Source organism: Mastigoproctus giganteus, chromosome 8 (assembly GCF_048544385.1).
Source record: "Mastigoproctus giganteus isolate SK-2022 chromosome 8, ASM4854438v1, whole genome shotgun sequence".
Taxonomy (NCBI): domain Eukaryota; kingdom Metazoa; phylum Arthropoda; class Arachnida; order Uropygi; family Thelyphonidae; genus Mastigoproctus; species Mastigoproctus giganteus.
In genome coordinates, this window is record NC_143582.1 from 85,359,029 (window position 1) to 85,381,198 (window position 22,170).

At 38.0% G+C, this 22,170-nt stretch overlaps 1 protein-coding gene across 2 annotated transcripts in view; it reads left to right on the forward strand.

The window, feature by feature from the left end:
- LOC150081692 (pro-neuregulin-2, membrane-bound isoform-like) overlaps positions 1–22,170 on the forward strand; it is a 226,125-nt gene that overhangs the window by 184,923 nt on the left and 19,032 nt on the right. Inside the window, exons 6-7 of one of the 2 annotated variants that reach the window (XM_090379553.1) lie at positions 1,469–1,568; positions 7,996–8,113. In XM_090379553.1, the coding sequence (XP_090235679.1) occupies positions 1,469–1,568; positions 7,996–8,113 (218 nt within the window). Of the gene's footprint in view, positions 1–1,468; positions 1,569–7,992; positions 8,114–22,170 lie in introns of both variants that reach the window. The other variant, XM_090379552.1, reaches the window with a different exon arrangement.

The window sequence follows — 22,170 nt, forward strand, 5'->3', positions numbered from 1 at the left end:
ATATAATAAGAAGAAATTTATGTGCTTGTTGCTGTTTGAAATCATAATACTTGTCCACATTACATAAGTTGAGATTGTATCTGTAAGTCACTATGCAGTTTTAATTTAGTGCAACCTGTAAAAGCAGAACAAAATAATTTAACTATATGCAGACTCCAGGTCCTACCTATACTTAAAAATTGCTGATAAATGATTTGTTTTATTATTTTTTATTGCTTATTACCAAACTGGAATACATTTTAAAGTTCAGGTTATTCATTAATTGTTGCCATGATGAAACCGCGGCCTCCCAGTCTCACCATTTGTGGAAAGCGGTGCACCCTTCCAGTATCACCATTTGTAGCAAGAGATGGTTTCTTAATTTGTCTACTTTTCTGATACAAGCAAAAAGAGATCTCAGAGAAATAATGGCTTAAAAATCGGGTTCTGGTGAACTTCCGAAGAAAGAGATCCTATACAAACATTTTGCCATTTATTGGCTGAAGCATTCCAGAAACCACTCGTGATAGCTCATTGTTCTTGGGTCTCGGACGAGCACCAAGCAAGAAGACCAATCGCTGTGTAAGGCTAGAATTTTTGACTCTATGGTTTTATTTACAGAAATAGACTACACTCCCACGAATTACTGTACTTGAAAGACAAGAACATACACTTCTTTGAGAAACTGGAAAACATACTAATTGGCCAGGTGTGGCTTTAAAAAGAAAGGTGGGGCTCATTTAGCCATTGGCGTGCAGAAAAAACTCATGTTTCCGAGAAAAGTGGAAAACTTTTACCGTCCCTTTTCAATGACCTTCCCCACTGTACTGAAATGCTCTGTCAATTCTCAGACTGCACAGGGAGGCTCATAATTTGGATCCCAAAAATGGCACTAACTGCTATCATTTTTCAGCTTAATTTCTCTTCGTATCAATTATACTGTCAAGAGGCGGACAGTGATTCCATAATGTAATGCTTATTCTTATATCGTAACGTCAATTCTTCGCAGAATACATTGATTATAAAAAATAAATTAATCATGAACACTAAGATTTTGTACAGTAAGAGTAATTTTCAGTGCAGGTCACATACTATGAGAAGTATGTCCTTGTTTGCACAAAAGACTTACGATATACGAATGCGCAAATTACATTTCTTTATCATTAATAGTAAAAGTAACCGAAACTTTCTGTCCATTACTAATGTAAAGCATGGCTTAGGGTATATATATGGTAATTGCTTTCTTTCTGAACTGCATACCGCACAAAAAAGTGCAAAATCCCTGCCTGTACAAATTCGAAATTAGATTAAGAAGAAACGTATAATACAAAATGACTATTTAACAAAAATAAAAGTTTGCTTCTATATATAAATAAATGAAGCATGAATGCATGTTTTCAACTGGGGTCAGGGAAAAATATTGTTTTGTTTCGATTATTTCACCTTAGCAGTTTTTATTAATTTCTTTGTTCTAAAACATGTCTTTCAGTCTTCGAGAGGGAACATCATTACATCTTTGTTGTCGTGGTCATTATTGGGGTCCTCTTTTTTCTCTCCAACCTGGGAATTGTCATCTACCTGGTTTGTAAGTAAGTACTTCCAGTTCATATATATATAAAGTAATAAATTGCAAAATGTTTTTAACACTAAAATATTACTATAAAAAGTCTGTCGAATTCAAAAGGAGAGTTCAAATATTGTACTTCTATTGAAGCATCCTAGACCACTGAAGAAATGCGGATAGGTGTTGTGTGCTACTGTTATATTAACGTATGCGTTAAAGTGTTATTACTACTGAGTTGGCTTGATTTTGATACGTTTCACACCAGTTCAGCCCCGACTTTTTTTTAACTTGCTGTTTTTAGGAACCTATAAAAATATTTCTTTAATTAAATACTATTGCGTAATAAAAGTTACATTTCTTTAATGATTATTAATATAGTGTTAGTTGTCTAGCGGCACTGGGGATCTCCCCCAACTCTGCAGGAGATTAATATATGGGAATATCAGATTAAGACGAAGCAATGTTTAAGAGTGAAATACAGATTTCAATTCAGGCTGCAGTAAATTTTTCCTAATCGCCATATGTAGGAAACAAAGTTATATTTAAATCAGGATATGCTCGTACACTTGTACCATCAACATGACATTTCAAGAGTCGTTGAGAGCCTTTAATCAGAACGATTTTGACCTCGTCTCTCTAAAGATGTTTTCACCAAACAAATTAAAGGAAAATTTTCATTCTCGAATTTTTAAGATAAATACATTTCGTATAGAACCTGTTTTATTTCACTAATTTATTATTATTATTTCAAAACTTTATTCGCAAAATATTATTTTAACTAATTTTTACACACTTACATATTTTATTTTTAAAGCTATAAAGTCAAAATTTTAACAAAGTGCGATTTTTGAAAAGACTACTGTTAATTTTTAGAATGCCAGCAACAGCTGGCATTCTAAAAATTAACCTAGTTATTCACTGTTCATACATAAAACACAGAGTTCATTCGCAGAAAAGTGGACAAAACAAGCAGTAATTATTAAGTGATTACTTTCCACAAACGTCCGGTAAAAATGTTACTCGAGTCGCTACATTTACACATGCGCACACGCACACAGGGAGGTAGTACGCATATACTGGATCACTTAAGAGTACAGTCCAATAAAATTAGGAGGGGAAAAGCAAAAAAAGAAAACCCGAGAAATCACTGGTTATGTTGCTCTATCGTCTTTTATGATTCAATAAACTGAAATTGTGATTCTAATAAGGGAAGAGTTTTTTTACAATGTAACGTATAAAGGATTCGGTTTTCAAGTTTTTATTCAATTAATTAATGATTCCTAGAAGCAGAGAGGCCACTACTAAATTTTACTGAATTGTTTTCTGCAGCTAAAAAAACTATTATGAAGTAAAATTTTAAAAAATCTTCCGTGTTCTCTTTAAAACTCTTTCGCGTACCACATTTTGAGAAACACTGTTATAGAGTACACCGACTTCCGCACGAAGTGGCTGGAATCCCTTTCATCCAATTTCCTCCAGTAGATTGTTTAAAAAAATATTCGATGGGAACCGTTCTGTTGGGCGAACCACCTATTTCCGGTGAGGAATGCTGTCGTCTCCCGGACGTGTCATCCTGTTTCATTTATTGGTTAAAAGTACAGCAACATAGCGCGCCTCCGTAGCCAGGTGGGAAGGAGCAGCAGTGCGTAGCACACGCTTCTTGATTAAACCGGGGTTCGAGCCCGTCACCACCAAATATGGAGGATGCGGAAAGGTCAGGGAATGACAACCGCATATCCCGGAGCAATATGGCCTTAGTTGCTAATGCTCCTAAAAACCAAATAACAAACAAACAAACAGCAACATATTTTCTGTTTGCTTAGGTGAAGAGTGACATTTGCAGAGCATCCAATCAAAGTAGCTCAATGTCACGTATGATGTAAATTCTTGCTGCTTTATAAGCAGGGCTAGAGACACTTACCCGTAACATTTTTTTTTTTTTTTAATGTAAATGCTTTTATATCTGCGTGATTCTTTGTACAGTGGCTTGATGTTTCACTGCTTCTCCTAATAAGTGTTCAAGCTGTTCTTTCCGGAGGTGTTCGTTTTCATGTATCCTTTTAGGAATATCATGCTGAGATTTCTAGAAGTGGTGCTATTTCCTATCTGGTAAAGTATGAGATATTACGAGGCCTCATTGTGCTTGACTGACGTCATTGAGATTTTATTCTCAGATGTCAAGTGACTGCGATTGATGATGTTCATTTTTTTTTGTCTGTGTGCAGTGTATATCTGACTTAACTATTCATTGCTTGAGTTCGTTTTTTTTTTTTTTTTGTTTTGCTAATCTATATTTATCAGGACGTATTTATTTATATTTCTTTATTGATTATTTTACTGTTAAGTCTATCAATGAGTTCCTGAAAAGCGCTCATTATACCCCTGCAGAAGATAAAAGCTTTGCAGTGAAAACATTTTTACAGGATACAGAAAACGTTAAGCTTAGTGATATAAAATCTCAGGGCACAATCTGCCTATACATTGCATAAGCTTGTCCGAAAGCACTTTAATCGATTAAAATGGCTGTGTACGAAGTTAGACATCAGTATCAAACTGCTCTGGTCGATATTACTTCGTTTGCTAGGTTCAATACTGGAATAAAAAAATTGTGTGCCAAGCACGCATAGCGGAAGTTAAGTGAAACTTCTTTAGACGAACATTTATCACTTGACCGAGGATACCGTATGAATGTCGCAAGCGAATGAATCTGCATGAATGGGAGCCTCAGAGATATGAGACGTTGCGTAAGTGCTGTGGCATTGGATGATATTTGAAACCATTTGACTTCGACACGCCGGAATCACTTTGTTCTTGATAAAGCCACGACAGCTGTTACAGGCCGACATTTGACTTATATCCTCATTTGGAAATGCTGTTTGAAGAAGGGCGTGATCTCGAGCTACTACACTCTATACATCGTTCTTGAACCGAAGCCGATCACACACGGAACAGACTGAACCGAAATAATTATCCAGGAATGTACGTTGCGTGCATGCTTCGGTGTTTCTTAAAATCCTGTTTCTTACGTCTGCTACGTGTTGAGCGATTTAGTAGATTTAGAAGCTGGAGTACTTCAGTTTTGGTTTCTTCGCTTTTCATTTACGACTGGGATTCGAGGATTCTACATCATTTTTCATTTCAATATCAACTTCCATGACTCCTTCCAAATTCACTTCTAACATTTCTGGGGAAATGTAAGGCTCTGAAGATGTGGATGGACCAATCAGTAGGGGTACTGATTGGGTCATGCGGTTTTTGTCAATCCACGACGCGTTGCGCGTGTACGTGCACTATACGTCTTACAAAGCTCACTACAGTGGACCCCCGCTTTACAATTGGTTCACTGTGCGATTAAATCACTCTACGATGGATACTCCATAACAAAATTGAATTGAATTTTAATTCAATTAACGACGATTCTAATAAGCGAAAATATGAGGAATATACACAGGTTATAAAAGAAAAGATATAAATAAAGCACAGATATACACTTTATTACCTTACCAATTAACAAAATAAAATAATACGTGAAAATCGGAAGAATATTTTCCACACACAAAAAAAGAAAAAGGCAATTACACAGATTATTCCGAGGTGCTCGCCTTTCCAATTACTAACTGGGCTTAACACTGCTTAACTTTTGTGATCGCGAGAACTGGGGCATTTAGCCTAGTATGATAGTTCGCATTATAGTGCCTGTAATGCGTTTACTTGTGGCAATCAATGGTCGCATTTTCGTTTCGTTTTTTTGTCATTCCAGGAATGCAAGTTACTCTCATCTGAAAACTGCCTGGAGCACGCCTAAAGAAGTTTCACTTCAAAAATCTTTTGACGATGACTGATTGCATTTCCCGTCGTGTGGTTCAGGGGTTGAAATTTTAGAAAGTAAACATGAATTGAGGTAGCTAGATATCTGGAAAATTTGTTTCACAGTGATACTCCTCCACCCTATCTTCAAATGAATAGAGGCAAAGAAATTTGGAATAAACATAACCATGATTTGTAGAATAAAAAGGCTTTCATATTTTTTTTATACGACGATAATAAAGCGTCTATTATTTGAAAGGTTTTGCAACAATTTGCGGGAGCAAATGTGGCGCTACTTTTCCTGCACGTATTGCTATGTTGATATTCTTCCCGATTTTGTAGAAGGGCATAAAAGGAATAAGCAATGAACAATTGGCATGGTGCTTATGGATTGTTATCCATACCTTGAAAATAAACGATACTTTTACTGAAGCGGGTATAAATCATTAACTAGTGTGTATGCGGCGAGAAAAAAAACATTCTAACATATGTGTAAAGGTGTTTTCGTTTAAAAGTAAATGAACATTTCTGACAGCTATAAAACATTACTTGCTTAGATTTTGTAGTTCCGAAGACATTCAGAACCAAAATAATAACAGCGAAATTCATTATATATCAGAGAGGGATCAGTTCTTGGATAAGTTGGATTATGACACCTTTTACAGATTTCCGCACAGCAATGCAAAAGGCCTTTGGAAAGCTAAACAATTTTGGCACACCCTGGATAATAATGGAATTTTTCGGTAATGGGACTCCCAACGAATGGAATCATGACATCTTATATTTGGCATTTTTGGGAACGCTTTGTCGAGCTTCCCGATTTGTCCGATTTTAATGAAATTAAAATCGGACCAATTGAAATCTGTAAAATATGGTTATTTTCATACATATCACATAGGCTATCCATATACCGTATAGTGTAGCTTAAGTAATGGAGGATATCATGTTTGCTGCCATGTGCTAGTTCTAGGAATAAATCGGCAATATGGTGGATGCACAAAATGTTATCGGTTCACGCATAAAATTCATGCTTCGCTCGCTCTCTCTCTCTCTTTTTTTTTTGCTATAAATGACGAATTAGTAGTACTAGAGGCATATGATGCAATAAAGCAAGCTTATGTAGCATCAGCAAAAAGAAAAACCCATTTCACACATCCATTCCCTCTAAACGTTTGTTCAGTTCCTATTTGAATTGATTTAAGCTATCGATTTCCACAACGAGAGATGGAAGTTTGTTCCGGCAATCAACTACCCGCTGGCTAAAGGCAAATTTCCGCACATCTATAACTGGCTTTCCTCAATTTGAATCTATGTCCCCTCTAGTTCGAAATTTTTTTTTTTTTTGTTAGTTGTTGGCGTCGGCTTCTGTGGCCAAAAATGCACCTCCCAAAGTTTTTGCATTTTCTATTCTAATCCAAGCCCGAGGCGGGATTCGAACCCCCGACCTTTGAGTTGCCAGGCAGGCACTTCACCACCCGGCTAGCAAGTTCGTAATCTGAGGAAGAATCCGATCAGAATTAAGCCTGCTCTACCTATTCAGCCTTGTACACCTATCAGATCACCTCGCAGGTGCCTAGCCTCCAGACGCTGCAATTTGCAGAACTTAAGCCTTTCTTGGTAAGACCAACCCATCGTTCTTCCCCTCGCCCATCTTGTTACCCTTCTATGTACTCGCTCAAGCAACTCTACATCCTTCCTAAAATTAGGCCTCCAGACCTGTACGCAGTACTCAAGGTGTGGGCTGACCATTGCCTTATACAAAGGGACAATCACTTCCTTTTCCCTACTAGCAAAATTCCTGTATATCACTGACAATGTCCCATGACCTGTTCTGGCAGCCTGTCTGCACTGCTCAGAATATTTCATACCTGATTGCACAATTACTCTCAGGTCTTTTTCATTTTCTACCACCGTAAGTGTAGTACCACACAGTTGGTACGTTTCTCTGGGGTTACTTCTACCCATATTTATTATTAGCATTTGGTAACGCACTTAAAATGTAAAGCACTGCATACAGTAACTAACTAGTTTTTCTCTGAGGTGTGGCTTCGTTTGTCTGGTTATATCAACAGTAAAAATAATTGGCCTGGATTGTGTGAATCTGCACACCATAATTTAATTTCACTAGTATTTTTCTTCCAAGTATGAAACGATCAATCTACAACAAAATTAATATAATAAATAATAAATTTTTGAAGAACAAATGTTACTAGTTAAAATTAGAGTATAGCACAATATCTCACAAAAACACGGTCGATTTTTTCGACTAAACAACAAACACAGAAACGGTTCAGGAGATTTTCACCAAATTTATTGCTTTGTTGAAAGAAAATGAGACTGCTATTTCCAGCAATGCTGTCTCTCATAATATTTTCAGGAAGACCTTTCACACAGTTTGAAATTTTTGTTATCCAAAATATCCGCTTCCTGAAACAACCAACTGAAATTATTTAGACGTACTTTAAAATTTAAATTTCGTAAATAACAAAACATATTTTGTGTTTTATTAGATTTTAATTTTTCCGCCATAAAAAATATCTCCTTAAAATAAGTATAAAAATACTTATAATTTTAAGGATATAAAGATTTTATTCAATCGCTGTCATTTTTCAAACATGCTAACCAATTTACTTTCATCTCAGTAGGAAATTCCACCAGTCACTGCAGGATAATTGTGAAAAGGGACCCTCTGAAAGAGAGTTGAGCACAAACGGGCAGAACCACTCGCATCGACGACTGGCAAGAAAATCAAAATGCTTTGTGGTAAGTAAGACATTTACATGCTCCGATTTTCAAACTCTACAGAACTAGTCGTTAATATCGCCTGTTATTCTTCCCAGAAAGTAAAAGCATGTGATGTAACCAAGTCCGTGTGCGATTATTATTACAGGTAGGAACTAGTTGAAAGTTTTAATTATTTATATAGTTTATTATACAGAATACAGAAATAACTAGTGGTTTTCGACTCCTTTTGATTCACTGCCTACTTTTGCACGCTCACGACCTTTCCATTTTAAATTTATTTTTGAGCTTAACAATAGATTTTTTTAAATGTTTAAAAAAAATATTTAACCATACCTTATTAATCACAAAACAAATATTAAAATAAACATTTAACAAGAGACATTTTAATGAGCGCTTCGGTCTTGGAGCCCACTGACCAGGGAATTATTGTCAAGCGTCAATTTTGTAAGGGTCGTTTGAAGAAGTCCTCTTTCTGTTACTTGCAATTTATTTTTGATTGGACAAGGGATTGTTCGCTGAACTGAATCCCTTCTCGACTAGGTATGAGCTAAGCAAAGTATTAATGCCCACGATGAAGCAGTACGGATTCAGAACAAAATATAGTATAGCAAATTTGTTCTGATAGCATTAGAAAATTAGAATGTATATGCTGTGTTTGTTTCACTTACTCTATTCGATTCTGGGAAATTCAATTTAAAAATTAATAATTTCGTTCATTTTTAAACTTTCAAATGGTTGAGTTCACCTGGAATTCAATTATTATTTAAATACCTCCACTTTGCTTATTGGAGGCTTGAAGTGGTGGAACTCATGTTTACCCTCCAGAGCTAAGTTCCCTAATCTCTTCCATCATGCAGTATGTTATGACTGATGACTTTTGAGATATGGCTCAAAATTCATCAGTTATCATTTATTTGGGTACAGCTCTAAAACGGTGTTCGCAGGTTAGTACACCGGACCGAACCTGTTGGTAACTTACTAGGAGGCTTCCGGATCAGCTAGTGTATACTCTTTCTATCTCTACTCTGCCAGATAGTGACTGGAGGAAGTCCAAGTAGTGTGTATGCGGGGGGGGGGAATTGTCGAGGCCATTATGTCAAAATACCTCCACTAAGATCTGGGAATATTCTTACCATATGTAAGCCATATTCAAAAATTTCATTACTTCATACAGCATGTCCCACCCCACTTTTCCCTATTATTGAATACACCATGAATTGTCAAACTAATAGAGTAAGTTTATCTGCGAAAAGATCTAAACCTCGCAAACACTTTCTAGTTCATTTCACAAATATACGCGATCTCAATTCTAATCTCAACGATGTTCATTTCCATTTCCACTTGCACTCTGCCAAACCCAGTGTACTTTTTCTGACAGAATCTCAGTTATCGGTTGATTCAACTACTGCTCATCTCAGTTCCCCAAATTATTCGCTGTGTGCTTCTTTTCGCCTCAAAGGTGGTACTTGTGCATATGTCCGTTCTGATATTCCCTGTCAGAGACTTGGTAATTCGGAATCTCCTATTTTCGATCTTCTCTGGCTTAAAATCTCTCTACCTCATTGTGTCAAATTCATCTGTTATCTCTACCGTTCTTCCAACTCTACTAATCACTTGGATCTGTTTGACTTCCTCTCTTTGCAACATGACTTTCTGCAATCCAACTTTCCTAACAGTGAGGTAATTTTCCTTGGTGAATTTTAATGTTCACAACTCCAGCTGGCTTCCGTTTTCTAGTCACACCGACCCAGCTGGTCGAAATGCTCAGGCTTTTGTAATTACTAATGACCTTGCACAGATTGTTCATTTACTTACAACACCGGACAATCCTAAACATACAGCCAACACGCTTGATCTTTTTCCTCACAAACATCCCTTCTAAGTACATGGTCGAAGTGAGTGGTCCTTTAGGCACCTCAGGTCACAACTTGGTGATTGTCTCTTCTCCAATGGAGCCTTTATCTCATGGCTATTCCCAACCTCGTATTTTTTGGCATTACAAGAATGCAAAATGGGATGACCTGAGAGATTTCTTTTCTTCTTTTCCTTGGTCGGATTACTGTTTCAAAACTTCTAATGTCAACGTTTGCTCAGATTATGTCAGTGAAATTATTCTTGTAGGAATGTAATCCTTTATTGTACATTCCACTTTAAAATCTCTTACTTTATCTAAACCTTTGTTTTCCAATAAATGTGCTAAGGCTGTTCAAGAGAATGTTGCATATCGTAATTGGCTTGCTTCCAATTCTTCAGTTTCATTTTCTGCCTACACCACAACTCGCAACAGTTGTAAAGCAGTTACTAATCAGTCCAAGCTAGATTTTGAACAGGCTAAGAGTAGAAAACTTGCTTCTTGTCCTTATGGTAGCCGATCATTCTGGTCTCTTGCCAAAGCTATTGCCCGCAACTTTTGTCCATCTCTGCTCTCATCTCTATCAAAACCAGATGGTTCTGTTGTCACTTCAGCCAAGGATAAAGCTGACCTGCTAGCATCCCATTTTTCTTCCAACTCATGTATTAATGATCTTGGTAAAACACCCACTATTACTAACACGCTGCATTCAATGCCTCCTGTGGTCTTCCGTCAAAAGGATGTCAGAAAGATTTTGACGAAACTTGATGCTCAGAAAGCTCCAGGTCATAATGGCATTTCTCCACTTGTTCTCAAAACCTGTGCTCCTGAACTTACCCCCAAAACCTCTCTCGGGCTTCTAGATTCCATTCAACAGAGGGCAGTTAGGTTAATTAATGACTCATCCCCTCATCCCTAACAGAGTCTCTCCCCTCTGTCACATAGACGTTCTGTTTATTATGCTGCATGCCTTTTCTACAGATACTTCCATTGGCACTGTTCTTCTGAATTGGCTTATATAATTCCTGCTCTCTCTTTCAAAAAGTCTGAACACGTGCCGCCAACATCCATTTACTGTTCAACTTCAAACTCACAGAACCAACTTTTCATCTTCCTTGTTTATTCATTCAACTGCCGTTTTCTGGAACAACCTTCTTTCGTAATCTCTAACACAACAAATATCTTCTTTCGTCTTCTCAACCTCCAACCCAAGCAAGGTACTAAGTACTATAGGTTCTAATACCTCTCGTGTTTGGGGCTTTCATAAAAAAATAATAATACTGAACTGCTGAGAAACTTGTTCGAAATTAAATATCAAACTTTGCGAAACGAAATTTTCCCTGTTGAAAGCTCAATTTAATTTCGACATCAAAAAAGCAGGTCCACAAATGGAGCTCAATGAATTGTAGGACGATTCGGTTCTATATGAGAAAAGTTTGGCGACTATGGAATGCCAAACTTATTCCTATGTACTCGTAGAATAATTCACAAAGATAGCGATGTTTGACATCATCATCATATATATAGTAAAGATTAATGGTAGAAACAAGTAAGAAAAAGGAATTAGTTATGGACAAAGGTAACTGATAGTCAGAAAGAACCTAACGCCCATAGTAATATGGGTGTTAATAATAAGTAAATAAATATGTAAAGATGAGAGAAGTAAGAAAGAAGAAATAAAAAAAAAAAGCTTGGGAAAAAAAAATAATAATGCATATATATAAGGAAAATAGTCAATATTAAATTACATAAAATATATACATAAATATATTGTTATTTATCGCACAATTCTGGTGTCGTTTTCAAGTGTCAACCACCAGAATTGCCTGACAAGACGAAAATATAGTCTCCTTGGTTTCTAACAAAAAGTGCATGTCATTGCAATATATAATTACATCAAAATACAGTATTGGGAAAACATTAGATAAAGTATAATTAAAGCTATAAGGGAGGATATATAGGCAGCCGGCATGTAATTTAAAATTGACACGACAGAGGATCCGAATGAATGTAGGCTCTTATACCCACAAGAACTGTTGTTACAAAATACCAATTCAAGTGACTTTACAGCCAAGTATCTGGTATTTGATATAAATGTGAATAATATCTACTATTATTGACATTTATAATAAACAGGATGCATTTAATTTAATGTTATTAATTTTACCCACTGGCAATCTAATATATCTAAAAATGTCCACTCCAGCATTATCTTCTCGCAGTGTCTTAGAATCGCCACCATTTGCGATAACTAGAATCCAGTGATTAACTTGTAAAATTCTTATTTCACTTTTAAATTGGGAAACGTGTCCCTCAGGTAGCAAAATCTACTTCTTGTTTTATCCAGAGCCTTAATAAAATTCTTCATTAATCCAAGCTTTATATGTAAAGGTAGAAGAACTTTTCTGTTCAACTAATGGAACGTAATTAATTTTTCTCTAGTAAATTCCTCCCTCTTTTCCCACTGCTGCACGATATGTTTTTTTTTTTTTTTTTTTTTTTTTTTGCATAACTGTCTTGCAAACATTGAAAACAGTATTTTGTGAAACCACTCTGCAGACCAGTGAGTAATCCAAAACGCAGACGATCCAGAAATGGAGCTCAGTGAATTTCAGGACGATTACCTTAAGATCACTACAGACATTTCAACAAAGTGATGACACTTTATTACATTCAGGACCTTGAAACATACTTTCATGTTTCTTTTAAAGCTAACAGCATGAAGTAGAACTTGATGTGAATGCATTTCCATTGAAAAGAAAAACTGTTTTTTTTTTTTAATTTATTGATTTTGAAGGATCAATAAATATACGCCACGCATTAGAATTGTGTTCAATGCCCAGTTCATTCATGTCACTAATATCTTTTGTGTTCAAAATATTCCATACCGAAATATTTCGTTATGGAATTCTTGAATAACTCCCCTTGCTTAATTAAGTGTGCTGCGTTATAATTTTCTGGTTGGTAGTCCAAATATGTTGAAGTGAACGCTCCAGCAAAGTCTGCAACATAAGAATCTCACTATATTCATTAGTTTACTTTCTCACATGATTTTGGGTGATATGATATTGGAAGGTCTTCATTATATGGGAACATTAATTTTTTTTTTTTTTTTTTTATTTATTTAGACACTCAAATATTATGTACAATCTCAAGAAACATATACAATAATTTATATACAATTTTATGTACATTTTCATTCTCATATATAATTATTCTAGCATATATTATATCTTTTTGTTCAGAATACAGTTGAGAAAACACAGTACAAAACACATGTGTGTGTTTCCTGGTATCAAGGGTGGCCCCTAGGCATAGCCCATCTCCACCTAGTGGATCTGTATTGAATGTAGGACCTCTGAAAAGGAGCAACCAACACCTGGGCAGCTGCTGCCTGTCCACAGGCACGAGTAGCCGGGCCTGGGTTTTTCCTTCTTTTCCCCTTTCTTCACTTTTTTTTTAACCTCTTACTTGCCAAAATGCACAAAATCCCGCACCCACTGGAGGTAGTGCAATACCAGTGGGTGCCAGCTATCCCGCTCCCAGGCTGTCCAGGCCTTAGAGCCCGCAAAAAAAAAAAAAAAAAACAAGGCTGGAGCTCCAAAAACCCATTGAAGTCACACAGCGAAGACATTTTTTAAAATACTGCAGTTTTCAATAGCATTATATATCAGTTACCCTATTAAGTTTAGCATTAACAAGGAAATAAACTGTTAACATTGATTACATTCCAGTCACTATTTACATTCCAGTGAGGTTTACCACTCTCTCTGATCAGTTCTAGCAACAGAATTTGAAAATTATTTACAGTCGTTTTACAGCAACATTAGTTGTTACTTACCAATATTTACATGTATTTCTGTTTTACACAATTGTAAAACTGTCCAGGAACTATATAGTCTGATTTAATTTCTTCCCTAGTAGAATCTGAACTTGTAGAATAGGGCTATAGAAGTTCCTCAAGGCGATTTCCATGTACAGAGTTCACATAGTATTCCTGAGCTTTAGGCAGGTTTGCCTCTCAAAGAAAGGCTCTGAGAACAGCATGTGGACATGTGTTTTTGTAAAGGGCGGCACCTAGAACATCTGTTCAACTCCGCCTCGTATCTCTGTGAAGGACAGTATCACTACAATTGGGCCAGATGTGTGTGACGTAGGTTTGTGTGTATTATGTGTGTGTTTTGTTGTTGCGTCTGGCCACTTGGCTACCCAGAAGCATCAATCACCTGGACAGATGATTCTGGGTACTCGTCCACACCACGGGAAGGTGGGCCAGTCCCAGTAATGCACGTACTGTCTCAAAAGAGACACTGACCCACATGATGTTGCCAGCAGGTAGGTCAGGATCCTCTGGGGGCCCATTCCAGAGGGGCAGACAAAAAGAAAGGGGAAAAAAAAAATTTAATAATTAAATAAAAATAAAAAAGAAAAGAAAATATATATATAAAAAATAAAAATAATTAAATAAAAAATAAATAAATAAATAAATAAAATAAAGAAAAATAATAATAAAAAAAAAATATATATATATATGTATATATATATATAAAATAAAAGTAATGTGGAGTGGCTGACTCCAAACAGAATGCAAGGAGGAGCAGGAGAGGAAAAAAAAAAAAAAAAAAAAAACACCATTGTCTATTCCACTTCAGGCCCAATGCCAGGGGTGTTGACCACTCTATATGATCTCCTCCTTCGAGAAAAGACTTCCATAGCAAAGTTGTGAAGAGCAAATAAACGTTCAGGGGTTTGGAGTAACTGGTCTAATTGGTTTTCTGATATTGGGATGGTGGTCACTAAATCTTGTCTCAAGTCTTCGTACAGAATACAGTCAAAAAGGAGGTGCCTCCAGTTTTCCTTGGCTCCACAGTAGCACAGGTCAGTCGTGCAGAGGCCTAGTTGGTGCAGTTTTTCATTAAGTGAGCCATGTCCAGTAACTAGGAAGGAAGTCTCCATGGTGAGGGAAAGCCAGGATTGAACCAAATTAGAGGATGTAAAGGTTACATCAGGAAGGAATCTTCTAGTAACCACTCCAACCTGGGATGTATCCCATCGGGTCTGCCAGATGTTCACTAACTCGTTGTAGCATCTGGCTTTCTCAGCTTTTGGGTCAGTGTCAAGATCAAGCTCGATGTCAAGGAACTTAGTGGGGATGCTGTTTTTGATTCTAAATACTAGTCCTCTGTAAGCAGCATACAAATCCAGAGGAAGAGTTCCAGCTATGACTTGGATGGCTGCTGTAGAAACTGTTCTGCAAACTCTCAGGGTAGCCAGTAGCATTGTACGTTGGATGGAACTCAATTTGTTTCTCATCTGGACCAAGCCAACTCGGTGAAACCAGGCACCGGCTGCATATGTGACGATTGGAAGGAAGACTGCTTTATAGTACAAACGAAGTGTCCTCTTGGAAAGGCCCCAGTCATTCCTGGAAATACGAATAATGGAGCCAGAGAGTTTCTTGACTTTTGATCTGAGATGGGTGAGGTGTGGCAGGAAGCTCAGTTTGTGATCAATTACCACTCCAAGAATGGTAGCTTCAGTAACTATGGGTAGCCGGATTCCAGAGATTTTAACTTGTGGTGGACGCCTGAGATCTAGCTTGTGCTTAAAGAGCATCATTTTGGTTTTACTTGGGTTAATGCGGAGTTTGTTCAATGCTGCCCAGGAGGAGAGATCAGACAGGACCAGATTGGCATTATGTTCAATGGCACTCCTAGATTTTCCAGACACAATGATGGTAAGGTCATCGGCAAAGGCAACAACTTTGGTGTTCTCAAAAGAACGGGAGAGCCAATTCTGTAGAACCATATTCCACACCACAGGCCCCGAAACCGACCCCTGGGGGCATCCCCGAGAGACAGGCCTGAGGACATGTTGATACTGAGATTTTAGGATAACAGTTCTTTCGGAGAAGTAGCTAAGGAAAAGTTTATATAATTGATGGGAACAGGAGGCAGACCGGAGGCGCTCCAAAGCGCTGTCCCACCAGACAGTGTCGAACGCTCCCTCAAAATCGACAAAGATTGCCAGTTCAAACTTAGCTTCGGAGTTTTCGATATGTAATACCAGGTCAAAAAGGGCCTCTTCCGAGGAGCGTCCTGGTGTGAAGCCATATTGATGTGAAGAGATTAGATTTTTCGCCTGGAAAAGCGCCGAGACTCTTAGGGCCATAAGACCTCGAGAATTTTCCCGAGATTTGCCAAGAGTGCAATGGGACGGAAGGAGCGAGGATCTGAAGGTGGCTTGTGTGGTTTCTTTATCAGGCGCAGAAGAGCAGTTTTCCAGTCCTTGGGAAAGATACCTCCCTGGAGGCATTTATTGTACAACAGGAGGAGGTACAGCGGCCTTAGTTTAAACAGACAAAAGATGAAGGTATACTCTATCTGGTCTAGGCCAGGGCATTTGTTTGGGTTTATTTTCTGTAATACTGCATTCAGCTCTTCCAGGGTGAAAGGATCCGTTGTGCTTTCTGTGGCGTAGTTTCGATTTGCTCTTCTAATTGCTGTATGCTCTGGGAGATCCTCAGCAACATCGTCTGGAGGAAATAACCTGTCAAGGATTAGGTTGGCTGAATCAAGCCAGTTGGAGGTTTCCTGGGAGTTAGCCTGTACAGTGTTAAAAATTTCAGGGGTGAAGGATTTATCTCTTGTTATTTTATACACTAAACCCCAGGGGTTGGAATTTCCAGTTTCCTTAACAAAGCTCACCCAGGTTGCTTTTTTCCTGGCTGCTATGGCTTTAGTATAGTCGTTTTTCTTTTGGATGAGAACAGCAGCTGAAAACTCCTGAAATGAATTAAAACCATCACGATTTGCAATAAGCAAATGCACTGTATCAAATGATAAGTCAGGAATATGCGCCATCAAAATCTGCCTTTGGTCTTCATACTCCCGACATAAAAAAAATTACATGCATCCAAGTCTCCTGTTCGCCACATGTACAGAAAGGATCTGTTTCCAACTCTCTCTCATATAATTTGGCCCTAAGTGAGCTGTGGCCTATTAACAAAAAAGAAGTGTACATAGAAGGCGTAAACCAAGATGCCACGGTTTTTGACAATGCATTGTTCACCCGGAGAATATATTCCTCGTCACAGCTCCAACATCACCACTTTCCCATCTGGTCTGCCATAAATTCATTAATTTATTCCATATTCGTTGTTTTTCTTCTTTAATATTATTCTCCAAATCGATTGTGATATCCAAAAACGTTAACAACATACCCTTTTTCAATTTGTACAAAAACCCTCTGTAGACAATAAATAAATCCAATGGCATGGTACCAGCAATTACCTGTAGGGCGTTTGTAGACGCTGTTCTAGGTACTTTCAATAAAGTTAATAACATAGCGAGCTGAAGCGATAAAAGTTACGATCGAATCCTAGTTTTAGTTACTACAGGAAACCAAGCAACAGCCGTATATGCCACTATCTGGAGAAAAATAGCCTTATAATACAATGACAACACCCTCTTATTCAATCCCCGCTCCTTACGAGAAATCCTAGCAATGGAGCCTGTAAAGTGTCTTACTTTTACATTTAGGTGTAAAACATGTAGTAAAAAGGAAAGTTTGTCATCTATGATTAATCCCATATACTTAGTTTTAGCAACATAAGGAATCTGAACTCCACCTAAAAGAACCCTTGGAGGTCTGCCGTAATCAAATTGTTTCTTAAAAACCATAAAACAGGTCTTACTTGCAGAGATCTTCAATTTGTTCAATTCCGCCCACTGCATTAAATCATCTAAAACTGACTGTATTTTTTCTTCCAATATAAGTCTGCAGCGCCCATAAACTCCAATCACAAGGTCATCAGCATAGGCTATCTTAGCAAACTATGTACTCTTCTTAACAAGCCACTGATCTAAAACTGCATCCCAAAAGAGAGGTCGCAAAACCGAACCTTGAGGACAACCTCTCTAGACACCGACACTATATGACAGATGAGGTGCACGCACAGTAATAAATCTGTCCTGAAAGTATGACCTTATAGTTTTAAATAGGTAACTATTACACTGTGCAAGCACAAGAGATTGAAGGGCACTTTCCCACCATACTGAATCAAATGCTCCTTCAAAGTCTATAAAGACCATGAGAACATATTTATCAGAAGAATCCTTGATGTAGTTTAAAAGATATGTTATGGCGTCCTCTGTAGAGTGTCCCTTCTTAAATCCATGCTGATCAGCAGAACACTGATGCTTATCCTCTAACATCACAGAAATTCTAGGAGCAAGTAACCTTTCATAAACCTTACCCATGTTCGCCAAGAGAGAAATTGGTCTGTATGCTCTCGGATCAGTCCTGGGCTTACTAGGCTTATGCAATATCTTTAGCAACATAAGGAATCTGAACTCCACCTAAAAGAACCCTTGGAGTAGCAGTGCCATCTTTCACGGTCTTGGAAAAGTACCTTCAGTGAAACATTTATTAAATAAATTTAACATAATTTGAGGAAAGTAATCATAAAACAACGATTACTTGATTTTCAATTAAGTCCAAACCTGGACATTTCTTAACGTTCAATTTAGTTACAGCTGCACCCAACTCCACCAAACTAACAGGCCTTATTGCAGATGTTAGGATATTTGACGTATGTAAATCAAAAGGTTTGGCGGCACCAGTAAAGTTTGTTCAACTCCGCCATTTAAATCTGTAGCTTTCATACAGGACACTGAATTTCTAATTTAGAAGAAGAAAAACCAAAACAACCTCCACAGCATCTCATTCTGTCATCGCGGAGGGAGGTCTCAACAACCAGGCCTGTAGGTTCTCAGAAGAAGACAGATATCCCGTACTGAGGAGGTCAAAAACCTCTTAAGTTTGTGACCCAAACAGAGCAAGGAGATGTGGTAAAACAAACAGAGTCATAAAACATTAAACCTAAACTAATATGGTTATATAAGTAAACAGAACATATTTACACTCAGCATAAAACATAATAGAACTGAAACTAAGCTGATATGGTTACATCAGTACATATTTACGCTCAACACCCGCGGGGGCTCACATCTGGTGAGTATGGGCCTGGCACACTCAGGGTCCTGGGCTGGATATCACCATTCTTATCTTTCTTGGTGATCCCCCCTCTCTCTCTCTCTCTCTCTCTCTCTCTCTCTCTCTCTCTCTCTCTCTCTCTCTCTCTCTCTCTCTCTCTCTCTCTCTCTCTCTCTCAAAGCAGTTGGTGTTTGTCCAATAGATTGATGTCTTTCAAAAACAAGAGAAGGTGAAATAAACTTCTTTGTTTTCCCCAAGGTGATGTTCCCGTCCAGGACGAAAATCTCTAACACAATTTTTTAAAGGAATTCTCTCAAGTCCTCATAAATTTCACAGCCAAATAACACGTGCTGCCAGTTTCAAGTTGTCCGCAAGAGCAGAGGTTAGTATGATGAAGTCCGAATGTGTACAGTTTAGCAATCCGTATGATGATCAGATATGACGTCTGGATCGATTTGGAGAACCATTTTCTCCTTCCTTTATCCATTAGGTAGGTAACCTCTGGGAATTAGGATATTTGGTGTTGTGCTTGTTTTGTTCAGGACATCTCTGATATTTTTTGTGATGCAGAAATAGCAATCGCCAATGTGGTTGCGCAGTTATCGCCGCCGTAAATTATTTCTAAACATTTTAAAAGCATTAACAGATCGCAAAGGCATACTTTATTTTCTTTCTTAGTTACAACCTCAGATTTGTGGTGTAGATAATACAGCACATAGGTGAAACCCAGGTTTTGCCCTGATCACCAATCTTGCAACCAAAGTACAAAGAATATGCGCGTTTAGTAATACTATAGATTTTCTTCCTCTGAGTTTATGTGATAAATCGACTGCACAAGTAGCATAAATTGTTAGGGTGATTCAGATACATCTTTTGCTTCCACTTAAACGTTTTAAATACAATGTTAAGCAAAACAAAAGAAACAAATATCATTATCGTCATCGTTCTGCTGTTTCATGGGTCGACGTAAGAAGCCTCACCACCATGCCCTGTCCGTATACTTCTCTCCGTCATTTATTTCACTCCAGTTTCCTCCTCTCCTAATGACAACTGACTTTATCATGGTCTACTACCTCATTCTTGATCTTCCCACTTGGTCTTTTGTACTTTAATTGTAAATCAAACATTCTTCTTGGCAAATGCCTCTCGTTCATCCTCTTGACATGTCCGAACTGTTTCAAACGGGACCTTTCAACCTTGAAAGAATTTTTCAACCTGCATTTTCTCTCTCTCTCTCTCTCTCTCTCTCTCTCTCTCTCTCTCTAATCACATCATTCCTGATTTTGTCGCATCCTTTCTTTCCGGGTATGCTCCTCACAAATCTCATTTCTGCCCCTGCGTTCTGCTTTCATCCTTTTTCCTCATCTTTTTCTTTTCTCTCTCTCTCTCTCTCTCTGTCTCTCTCTCTCGTTATTTTGATCCTCTTCAATTTAGGAAATCTTAAAACCCCAACAATTACTTGTTGGGGTTTTATGATAGCACTATTGAAACTGATTCCAAAGTTGGATAAAACACTTAATGAAGCTAAATCTTATCTGTCGGTTGCTTTACTGGAGAACAGTGGGAAAATCCTGGAAACGTCTTATGGTTTTTAATAATTAATCTTTATTGTACGTAAAGATACTATACAATATACCCATCACGGCATGCTGCCAGGGATCTCGCATGGATATAAATATATAAAATAGTGATATTGAGTAACAGGATATATAATGCTAATAACGAAATAACAAAAAATCAAAAATCCATGATCAGATACCATGTGAGCCAGTTCTCCATACATCTAGTTAAGAGGATAAGTGATTCACAGATAGAGTGGCACCGACAGCGTTTTCAACTGTAACCTACTGGGCAGGGAGCAGATCACGTACTTACATTAGGATCATTCTCTTGTATTGCTTGTCACAGGCGAACTGGTGCAGATCCACGTCAAGTGACTGGATCCTTGTTAACATTTCTAGGGGTAGCAATCTCTCGGACATCGGCAGTCTCCCATGGGTCGAGCACAGCTGAGGCATTGCTCTCAGCGCAGGAGGGAGAATTCTCCATCGGATCCCAATCTATCAGGGCTGTTTAAATATCTAAAAATGATAAACGTATACAGTCACTTCTAGAACAATTCCTTTCATATATTGACCAACAATCTTAAGTTATAGGCGCATTTTAGCCATAGCAGCCCTTGCGCCAATAAATTTCCCTTCAACGACAACATCTCCATCGGATCACATCCCAGATGTTGGGGACGGAGATATTTCCACTGAACATTTTTACAGTGACAGTTTCACTGTAAAATCGTTCCAGCCCGTAGTTTGCTGCTGTGGAGGTAACTTAGACTTCCATGTGGCCCATTTCAGCAACCAAAACTCGGATGCATATAGTGGCTTTAGTGTGGTTTTGGCCGCAGAACCCCAAATTTCTACTCCATAGAGGACCTAAAAGTAAAAGTAAAGTGCAGCCATTATCAACCCACTGCAGGATGGAAGCCTCCTCAACAATTCATGCTGAGGGAAATGGACCATAATCTGCCACGCTGGTCCAGTGCGGGTTGGCAGATCGACCGTATTCAGCAGTCAGGGGCTTGAACCCCGGTCTATTCAAAGAGCGTGTGCTACTGCACTCCCGCTCCTGCCCACTCGGCTACGGAGACCTATGCGTTGGAAAATGGCAGTCTGGGTGTATCTCTTGGTAGTGGCTGGGTTCGTGACATAGAGAAGGATTACCGATCTCTTTCGAGATGCTAATTTACTATCACCTCAAAAATACGGCTTTTGTATATGAAGATCTTGTGAAGACGCGTTGGTGTATTTTTTTTTTTTTTTTTTCATTTCGAAAACTCTCCTGATAAATACGTAGTTTTGTTGACTTAGAGCAGTGGTGCGCAACCCACAGAGGGGTCGCGGCAATTTTTAAATAAATTTATTTTTGGTGTACATAAAAGCTAAAACCGGTAGTTAAAATTATTTTTTCAATACTGTAGGTGTAGAGAATTTACCACTCGGAACTAAGTCTGAGATACGAGTGAACCATACTGCCTACTGCGTCGGGAATATGCCTTAATTTGCTCACTGGCTATGGACCCATATTGTTATGGACAACATGGACTCATATTGTTAATACTAGCAGACTTCAGCGCTTGAGGACCGGAATCAATTGACCCAAATCTATTACTGAATTTATACACACTCTGCTTAGGTACTGACCATATGAGATACTTGAAATAATTTGA